The sequence below is a fragment of the Neomonachus schauinslandi genome, chromosome 16, assembly GCF_002201575.2.
Source record: "Neomonachus schauinslandi chromosome 16, ASM220157v2, whole genome shotgun sequence".
Taxonomy (NCBI): Eukaryota; Metazoa; Chordata; class Mammalia; order Carnivora; family Phocidae; genus Neomonachus; species Neomonachus schauinslandi.
In genome coordinates this window covers 5,381,916-5,392,470 of record NC_058418.1, presented here as the reverse complement: position 1 = coordinate 5,392,470, position 10,555 = coordinate 5,381,916, and the positions used below count along the sequence as shown (strand labels likewise).

General features: G+C 44.6%; 1 protein-coding gene across 1 annotated transcript; it reads left to right on the top strand.

Annotated features, from left to right (window-relative positions):
- The first annotated feature begins 321 nt into the window (after window positions 1-321).
- FPR2 (formyl peptide receptor 2) lies at window positions 322-10,163 on the top strand. The gene is made up of 2 exons (XM_021681405.1): window positions 322-352; window positions 8,637-10,163. Exon 2 carries the CDS (start codon window positions 8,648-8,650, stop codon window positions 9,701-9,703), a length of 1,056 nt encoding a protein of 351 aa, XP_021537080.1. The 5' UTR covers window positions 322-352; window positions 8,637-8,647; the 3' UTR covers window positions 9,704-10,163.
- The last annotated feature ends 392 nt before the right edge of the window (window positions 10,164-10,555 follow it).

Below are 10,555 nucleotides of genomic sequence, written 5' to 3'. Positions count from 1 at the left end.
TCTTGAGTTCTTCTCACCTCAGTAATTATTTCCTTCATTTTCCTGAATCTCTGAAGGAGAAAGGGCCTGGACACCCACGCTCCTTGACCCTTGACATTTAGAGGGCTGAATTCCTGTCTCCCACAGTAGGCTGGAGGTGAGGGGAATATTCAGACTTCAGTCTCTAAGGAGAGTACACAGACAACATATCCAGGGTGCTTTTTGGAAATTGCAAAAAGCCCTGGGTTTCTGTCACCTGATTGGTTCCAGCTCCATTGTCCCTCCCCCACCTTATCCAATAAAATATCTGCCCAAGCTGAGTCACTCTGCAGGAAGCTGGGAACTAGCAACAGAAAACAGATCTCAGTTGGTGGTAAGTTGGAGGCCGGACAATTTCAAAAATTATTATTTGAACATCTGCTAGGTGGTAGATATCTCCTAAACCTTCAGAGCTGGGTGTCCAATATAGAATCCACTTGCCACATATGGTTATTGAGCTCTCGCTGGTCCAAGATGTGCTTTAAGTGTAACACCCATTTAGTACATTCAAAGACTTACCATGGAAAAAGAATGTAAAATAGCTGATTGATAATTCTTATATTGGTTATATGTTTCAATGATATTCTTTTTGACATGTTGGGTTACATACAATGTATTATTTAAAATTAATACATTATCAAAATCGATTTCTTTTACTTTGTAGAAAGAATGGTAAGCCTCACATGTAGCTTGCATGTATGTTTTTTTTTTTTAAAGATTTTATTTATTTATTTGACAGACAGATATAGCGAGAGCAGGAACACAAGCAGCGGGAGTGGGAGAGGGAGAAGCAGGCTTCCCACTGAGCCGGGAGCCCGATGCAGGACTCGATCCCAGGACCCTGGGATCATGACCTGAGCCGAAGGCAGACGCTTAACAACTGAGCCACCCAGGTGCCCTGCATGTATGTTTCTACTGGACAGCGTTACTCTATAGAGTTTTAGCACCGAAAGAATTTGGTAGTCTTCTAGCATATATACGAATGTGGAGGATATTTATTTATTTATTCATTCATTCATTCATGTAAAATTCTTTAAAATTTATTTGAGAGTGCGCGTGCACAAGAGAGAGCACGAGCAGAGGGAGGGGCAGAGAGAGAGGGAGAAGCAGCCTCCCCCCTGAGCAGGGAGCCCAATTTGGGCCTTGACCCCAGGACCCCGGGGATCATAACCTGAGCTGAAGGCAGATGCTTAACTGACTGAGCTACCCAGGAGCTCCTAATGTGGAGGATATTTAGACTAGAAAATGAAAGAATGCATAAATAAATAAAAATATCTGGTAGGATAAACTGTGCCTGGAGTCGCTGCTCTGCATTGTGGGCCAGGTGGTGCCTCTGAAGATGTAATTACTAAGCTGAGAATGAATATTCGGTAAGAGCCAAATGTGGGAAGCTTGAAAGAGCACTGTAGGCAGAAGGAACAGAGGATGCAGAAGCCCTGAGATGGCGGATGAGCTTGGCATGTTCAAGGAATTGAAGGAACTCCATTTGGATGGAGAGCATTGTGCAAGATCAGAATGAAAGTATGGAGTATGATTGAGTGTGATGTTGTGATATATAATAATAAATATATATTTGGTTTTTGTCCTGTTTCTGGCACAAAGCTCCTAAAACCCTTGGAATCTCCTGTCAGGAAAGCAACTGAGATGTCTTGTTAAGTTAATGGGGTGGCTGGTTACCAGGAGGACCAACAATGTGATTGGAGGGTTGGAACTTTCAGTCTCAGTCCCCGGACCTCCAGGGAGAGAAGTGGTGGAAACTGAATTCAATCCACAATGGCCAATGAGTTAATCAATCATGCTTATGTAATGAAGCCTCCATAAAACCCCAAAAGGACAGGCTTCAGGGAGCTTCTGAGTTGGTGAAAACATGTGGAGATGTGGAGATGCGGGTAGAGCAGCCCACCTGGAGAAGACATGGAAGCTCTGAGTCCTTTCCCCATACCTGGTCCTATGCATCTCTTTCATCTGCTGTTCCTGAGTTATATCCTTTTATAATAAACTGGTGATCTAGCAAGTAAAATACTTCTCTGGGTCCTGTGAGCCACTGCAACAGATTAATCGAATCTGAGGAAGATGTTGTGGGAACCTATGATTTAGAGACAGTCAGTCAGAAGCAGAGGTATCCTGGGCTTGTAACTGGGGTCTGAATTGCCCCAGGGGCAAGGGGGCATCTTTTAGGACTGAACCTTTAAGCTGTGCAGTCTGATAGCGTCAGAATTGAGTTGAATTCTTACACACCTGCTGGTGTTCAAGAATTGTTTGTTGGTGTGAGGACTCTCCTACACTTTGGAAATTGGGTCACAAAGGGATAGACAGGAAAGACCCAAGAGTGCTCGGTAAGCTTGAGCTTGGAAGTCAGGAGTTTGGAAACCACTGGAGAATGTTGAGCAGAATAATGTCATGCTCTCTGTTTTTAAAAGATCAGTTGGCTAGCCCCACATCGGGCTCCCTGCTCCGCGGGAAGCCTGCTTCTCCCTCTCCCACTCCCCCTGCTTATGTTCCCTCTCTCGCTGTGTCTCTCTCTGTCAGATAAATAAATAAAATCTTAAAAAAAAAAAAAAAAAGATCATTTGGCTATTGCCTGAAGATGGATTTTTGGGGGGGGTAGTGGTGGGGGAGGCATTTGAAACAGGAACAAGCTATTTGCAAATATGCAAGCCAGACGAAGGGCCATGGACAAGAGCACTGGGGATGGGAATGATTCTGGGTGTGGATTCAGTTGCTTTGCAGACAGAATCAATAGACTTGGGAAAGACATCAAGAATGATAAGGATAAGGGAAAGACATCAAGGATCCATTTTAGATTTGGAGTGATAAGGGAAAGACATCAAGGATCCATTTTAGTTTTGGAGCTTTAACAGCTGAGTGTTTAATCCAGATAGATATGGAATACTGGGAGAGAGGCAGATTTGGGCGGATGGGATAGTTAAGAGTTTGGTTTGGGTAATGTCAGGTTTGGAATGCCTATGGGATTCCCACAGGGAGATTTCAAGTAAGGTGGCTACTGGTACCAGGGCACATGGCTGGCTCAGTCGGTGGAGCATGTGACTCTTGACCTCAGGGTTGTGAGTTTGAGCCCCACGCCGTGTGTAGAGATTACTAAAATAAATAAAACTTTTTTAAAAAAAGATTTTATTTATTTGACAGAGAGAGAAACAGCGAGAGAGGGAACACAAGCAGGGGGAGTGGGAGAGGGAGAAGCAGACTCCCCACTGAGCAGGGAGCCCCACGTGGGGGCTCGATCCCAGGACTCGATCATGACCTGAGCCAAAGGCAGACGCTTAACGACTGAGTCACCCAGGCGCCCCTAAATAAAACTTTTTAAAAAAGAAGTTATCAGTGTGGTATTATAAGCCATGAGACTGGATGATACTATGGAAAGACTATGTATAGAGGATGCAAGGGAGCAGGTATAAACCCAGAGACACCCTAACATGTAAAGTTAAACTTAGAGGGGGTGCCTGGAGGCTCAGTCAGTGGAATGTGTGACTCTTGGTCTCGAGATTGTGAGTTTGAGCCCCACGTTGGGTGTGGAGATTACTTAAAAATAAAATCTTTCAGAGGCACCTGGGTGGTTCAGTCGGTTGAGCATCCAACTCTTGATTTTGGCTCAGGTCATGATCTCAGGGTTGTGAGCCCCGTATTGGGCTCCATGCTCATGTGGAGTCTGCTTGGGATTCTCTCTCTCCCTCTCCCCCTCCCCCTGCTCATGAGCACAAGAGCGTTCTCTCTCTAAAATAAAATCTTTAAAAAAATCTTTAAAAATAAAAAAAGTTAAATTTAGAGGAGAAAAAGCTAGTAAATTGGACTGAGAAGAGGTGGCCAATTGAGCTATAATAACAACCAAGAGTGTACTGTGGATACATTTAAGTGACTGCCTTCGGCTCAAGTCATGATCCTGGAGTCCCGAGATCGAGTCCCACATGAGGCTCCCTGTTCAGCGGGGAGTCTGCTTCTCCCTCTGACCCTCCCCCTTCTCATGCTCTCTCTCTCTCTCATTCTCTCTCTCTCAAGTAAATAAATAAAATCTTTAAAAAAAGGAGGAGGAGGAAGGGGTCACATGGGTGCTACATCACTGAGGTATCAGGATGAGGACTGAGAAGGGACCACTGGAGCCGGCAACAAAAACGCCACAGGTATCCCTGAGGAGAGCACATTCTGTGGAGTGCTGAACAGCGAAGTCAGTCTGGAGTATGTGTAGGAGAAAATGTGAAGTGAGGAGTGGAGACACTCCCTTCTAAAGTTTGGCTGTGAATCCTCTTCACAGAAAGAATTCTCTTGAGAGAAATAGGGCTGAAGCTAGAACAGAATATGGGCCAAGGATGGTTTCTTTTTATTTATTTATTTTTTTGAAGTAAGCTCAACGCCCATTGTGGGGCTTGAACTCATGACCCTGAGACCAGGAGTCATGTGCTCTACCCACTGAGCCAGCCAGGCGCCCGGGATGGTTTCTTTTTATAGGGAGGAGATACGGTAACATTTATGTGATAGTGAGAATGGCCTTAGTAGAAAGAAAATCTTGGATTTTTGTCTTTGGCAGAAAAGAAAAGGGATAATGCAGGAGGAAACGTCTCAGGAAGGTGAGGTAGAGAGGGATCCAGAGCCAACATGGGAGGGTAGCTGCTGGGATGAATGAGAATGCTTTACTCACTACAACAAGTGCAAGTAGATCGGAAGGTTTGGGCAGCGCAGGCTAAAAAGTTCTAATGGTTACCATTTTCCCGTTACAATATGAGGCAAAGGCATCAGCTGAGAACGGGGACGAGGAGGGGCGAAGCCAGGTAAAAGCAGAGAGGAGAAAAGGAGAACTGAAACGGTTATTTAAAAACCTGGAGGGAAAAAAAAAAAGCAAAACTTGGAAGTGCAAATATGCTAGAGAAGTAGAGTAAGCTAACACAGAAGTACTGAGCTGCCATTTGAAATCTGGTCATAAATTCAGTTGTGCCCCATAGTAGTTGTGACACTCACCAGGCAAGTCACTTCCCCTGCCAGAGCCGTGGTTTCCTCTCCTTATCCCAGAGAAGGTTGCTGTAACTGGAGATTATAAAATGGACAGTGACTGGCACATTTGAGGGGCTCACTGAACGGGAGCCCTCATAATCCACAATAGTATTGTGTGTGGTTCACAGGTCCTGTCTCCCAAACTACAGCTAGGGTGGGCCCATAATGTACAGTTTTGCCTCACTGGCCTTTCCCCTCCTGTCGCTGCACCATTGTCCTTCCTTGTTGTAGCAGCATTTTTAAACCAAGACCTATGGATCACTGAACACATCATATCTTCTGAGTGCCTCACAGGGTGGTTAGTGAGTGGGTAGAGAGAACATGAGTCTGTCACGGAAATATGGTGGGTGGAGGAGAGTTGAGGGGACAATTCTGGTGGAATTGCAAATGCTCCTATGTGAGGGTTGTGGGCTAAAGGAGCTCTTGGCATATGAGAAAATGTTCCTAAGTACTAATTACTACTGTTATGAGTGCTGTTCTTGACTTGAACTTGAGCTTCCACAATGCATGGCCCAGGACTGAGCCCCAGGACACAGTACAGAGCCAGGTGAAGACCAAGAGTTCCCATCTGTTAAAGACTCACTCGGTCCTGCCTCAAACACTTCCATGTCTACTCTCAATTAATCCTCACCTGAAAAATCAGTCTTCACCATAAAACTGCCTCCATTCTGCAGAGGAGCAAACTGAAGCTCAAAGAGGTGGCACTAAGAACTCCTTGGGCAGGTGTCAGGTGAGGAGTAGAATAAAGACTGACCTCCCTCCAGAGCCCAGCACTTTTTACACTGGTAACAGTGACTCTCAACTGGGAGTGCTTCCCGCCCCCCGCCCCCCCAACCCAGGGGACATTTGACAATTTACTTTTGGATGTCACAACTGGTGGTGGAGCTGCTACTAGCATTTGGTAGGTAGGGGTAGGGATGCTGCTAAACATTCTACAGTGTACAGGACAGTCTTCCAAAACTAACAATTACCCAGCCCCACATGTCAATGGTGCCAAGGTTGAGAAATTGCACTAAATCAAGCAATGTGCCATAGAGGCCCGCTGGGAAAGTGACTGGTAAAGACAGGAAGAAGGACAGGAGGGAGGGAGATCACGTCCAGGTAATCTTGGGGGAACCCCTTTAAAAAGCAGCATTTTAGACTGGCAAAGGCAGTGACTCTGGAATTGGCTAAATCCAGTTTTCAAAACTTGCCACCTCTGCTGACTAGCTGGGCATGATGTTGAACAAACTACTGAAACCCCTGGGCCACAGTTTCCCTTTGATAAAAGAGGGATAACAACAGACACCTTGCAATATTATTATTATTATTATTATTATTATGTTTTTATTTATTTTATTTAAATTCAGGTTAGTTAACATATAGCGTATTATTAGTTTTGGGGTAGAATTTAGTGATTCATCCGTTGCATACAACACCCAGTGCTCACCACATCAAGTGCCCCCCTTAATGTCCATAACCAATTACCCCATTCCCTCACCCTATTATTATTTCTTAAAGATTTACTTATTTTAGAGAGAGAGAAAGAGCACGAGCTGGAGGGGCAGAGGGAGAGGAGGGAGAATCTCAAGCAGACTCCTCACTGAGCACAGGGCCTGACGTGGGGCTCAATCTCATGACCCTGAGATCATGATCTGAGCCAAAAGATTCAGACACTTAGCTGACGGAAACACCCAGGTGCCCCTATTTATTTATTTTAGAGAGAGGGGCGGGGAGAGGCAGAAGAAGAGGGAGAGAAAGAATTGCAAGCAGACTCCCTGCTGAGCACAGAGCCTGATGTGGTGCTCCATGCCATGACCCTGAGATCATGACCTGTGCCAAATCAAGAGTTGGACACTTAACTGACTGAACCACCCAGGCGCCCCAACACCTTGCAATATTATTATGAGTATTAAATGTGAACAGGTGCTTGGTAATTGCAATTTCTCTTGAGGCCGAAGAGCCCAGAGTAAATTGATCCTCAAATTTTTGAGGCCATAGAAGACCACCTTAGCTTTTATGCAGAGATTCCAGAGTGGGGTTCATGAATATGCATTATTAGTAGCCCCCCTGGATATTTTTTTTTTTAAGATTTTATTTTTAAGTAATCTCTACACCCAACGTGGGGCTTGAACTCACAAGCCTGAGATCAAGAGTTGCACGCTCCACTGACTGAGCCAGCCAGGCACCCCAGCCACTCTGGATATTTCTGATACAGCTAAGAGATCACCATATGAGAAAATTTGTTAATGTCCATGAGTCACACAGACTTCTGGGTTGAATCTGGATGCAGTAGTTACAGATGTGACCTGGTCCAGATGCAGACACTACATTTTTTCGAATTCTTATTCTTTTCTTTTGGTGGGGGGATTATTCTTTCTTCTTTTTTTAAAGGGAGATTCTTAAAAGCAAGGAAATCTATCCCAGAAGCTCCCCCCCTGATATTTTCCAGCAGTGTTATTGTCCAGGATTTAGTCATGTGCCCACTGTTAAAGCAAGCCCTTGCAAAGCAAAGGGGATTCCAATTACTGGTGAAACTAATCAGAATTTGCCTCCAGAGACTGAGAGGAACACCTTCCCTGAAGGATGAGTAACTAAACAAAACTACGGTTTGGGCAGCAGAAGAGACTTGGGGAATGGATGTTGGGGGCAACCAGCAATGTCTGTCACAGGGGTGTAACAGAGAAAGCCAGATTAACCTGGGTCAAAGGCCTTCCTCTACCACTTACTACTGAAGTGACTTTGGGCAGTTTCTATAATTGCTCTGAACATCAGTTTATTCTTATGAAAACCAGAAATAATGAGCATTATAGCATTCTTATGTAGATCAAACTGGATCCCCATATATAGCAATTAACACAGTGCATGGTCTCAGATAAGAACCCAACAGACACTACTAACAAATTTTATTATTCTCACATTCTTTATCCCACAGAACACTAATGCTATGCAATGGGTAAAAATTCTTCACATCCCAGAGAAGAGCTCCATATCAAGCAATGAAAAACAGAAGGTTGAAAGTAGAAATAGGGCCCCCTTTGCTGACTTCCTCTAGCACAGAATCCACATGATGTAACAATATTACATTATTACCGGTAACTGTTCAAAGTCCTCAATTATAAACTCAAACCAAATCCTAAAACTTTAACCTCAATACTAAGCAAACAGCTGGCGAAGGGTTCTCATAGTGGGAGCTGGGAGTCTGGGAGAACCTGGGGCTGCAAGAGCTTGCCGAGCTTACCAGCATCTATGCAGTGAATCATGGGTGAGAGGTGGACCTACTGACTCTGAGTCTAGTGTTTCCCCTCACTAGGCCATAACTGTCTATCAATTTTTTCTTATCTCTATACCTTCAGAGTAGTTTTCTGCTAGTGAACAGGAGCCTTGAAATCCTCTTGACTAGGCAATCAGCCTGATAGATGGGATACATCTGAATAACTGTGGGAATATGGAGAACTATCCTCTCCCAAAGTAATAGCCAAGGGAGTGCCAATTTTTAGTATGACTGGCCACAAGTTTCAGGAGAGTCGGGTGTCCTGGTTGGAGCGGGAGCTTAGTGGAGGGTGATGTTGGCCATGAATAGGGATGCGGTAAGGTGGTTCCTCAGATGAGACATGGCAATTGTTGAAATGTTTCAGGTGTGGGCAAGATGGAAAGCAACATCTCCATCCCAATGGATGGACCCAAAGAGATGCTCCATGAGTCTGCTGGCTACACGGTTCTGCGGATCCTGTCATTGGTGGTGCTTGGCATCACCTTTGTCCTTGGCGTCCTGGGCAATGGGCTTGTGATCTGGGTGGCTGGATTCCGGATGCCACGCACAGTCACCACCGTCTGTTACCTGAACCTCGCCATAGCCGACTTCTCCTTCACTGCCACCCTACCATTCCTCATTGTCTCAAAGGCCATGAGAAAACAGTGGCCTTTTGGCTGGTTCCTATGCAAGGCAGTTCACATTGTGGTGGACATAAACCTATTTGGGAGTGTCTTCCTCATTGCTTGCATTGCCCTGGACCGCTGTATTTGTGTCCTGCATCCAGTCTGGGTCCAGAACCACCGTACTGTAAGTCTGGCTACAAAAGTGATTATCGGACCCTGGATTCTTGCCCTAATCCTTACTTTGCCAGTTTTCATCTTCTTGACTACAGTAAATGATGGAACAGGGAATATACAATGTACTTTCAACTTTGCATCCTGGGGCAACAGTACTGAAGAGAGGATGAAGGTGGCCCTCACCATGTTGACGGCCAGAGGGATCATCCGGTTTATCATTGGCTTCAGCATGCCGATGTCCATCGTTGCTATCTGCTATGGGCTCATTGCTGCCAAGATACACAAAAAAGGCATGATTAAGTCCAGCCGTCCCTTACGGGTCCTTACCGCTGTTGTGGCTTCCTTCTTTCTCTGTTGGTTCCCCTTTCAACTGATTGCCCTTTTAAGCACAGTCTGGCGCAGAGAGATTTTGTTGGAGCGTAAGTACAAAATCCTTACTGTCTTTGTTAATCCAGCGAGCTCCCTGGCCTTTTTCAACAGCTGCCTCAACCCAATGCTCTACGTCTTTGTGGGCCGAGACTTCCGAGAGCGATTGATACACTCCCTGCCTGCCAGTCTGGAGAGGGCCTTTAGTGAGGATGTAACCCAGACCGGTGACACAACAGCCAAATCTGCTTTACCATCTGCAGAAGCAGAGTTACGGGCAATGTGAAGGGGCTGGGGGACATTTTTGAGCTCTGCATGCTCTTAACCCTGCTCCCATTTCCAGCTTCATCTTACCTTGGGTCATGAGGAAAAATACTTTGGTGTCCCCTGACTTGTGGGGAAAAAAGTGACATAAGGTGTCATTCTGATTTTGGACCTCAGCCTCTACCCTGGGATAAAGTGGAGGTTGTCAAAGGGTACAAGGGAGGAGAAGAGAAAGCGATGGGGAATTTGTAAAGTTTAGGTGAGAGAGTATAGTAAGGGAAAAACTAGTTATTTTACCATTAAAATTTTGCTTAGGGTTTCTTTAAAGCTATTGTTAATCAGACTACAGAAATTTCTTTGTGTTCATAGCTTACTAAGAGTTTTCTTTTTAAAATCATGAATGGCTATTGGATTGTATGACTTGCATTATATGCGTATATTAAGATGATCATATAGTTTTATCCTTTCATTTGTATCATCATACATTACACTGATTAATTTCTGCATGTTAAACTACCCTTGCAGTCCCAGAATAAACCACATTTGGTCATGATGTATTTTGTCTATTTATAATTTATCTCTCTAGATTTGTTTAGAACTTCTGCATTTATGTGTATGTAAAGATGGGTCTCTTACTTTCCTTTCCTCTAGTGTCCTTGTCAGCTTTTACATCAAACTGCTGATGGCCCCCTAAACAGACTTGGGAAGTGATTCCTCTGATTCTTTTCTTTCATAAATGTTTAGAATTTCACCAGTGAAGACAGTTGGCTTTGGGTTTTCTTTCTGGGAAGGCTTTTAGTAATGAGTTCAATTTCTTTAATAGCTATGGGACTATTCAGATTTTCTATTTCCTCTTCTGTCAATTTTGGTAAAC

What these genes read in the sequence shown, in the direction of transcription:
- FPR2 (XM_021681405.1), top strand. Translation starts at nt 8,648, where the DNA reads ATGGAAAGCAACATCTCCATCCCAATGGATGGACCCAAAGAGATGCTC.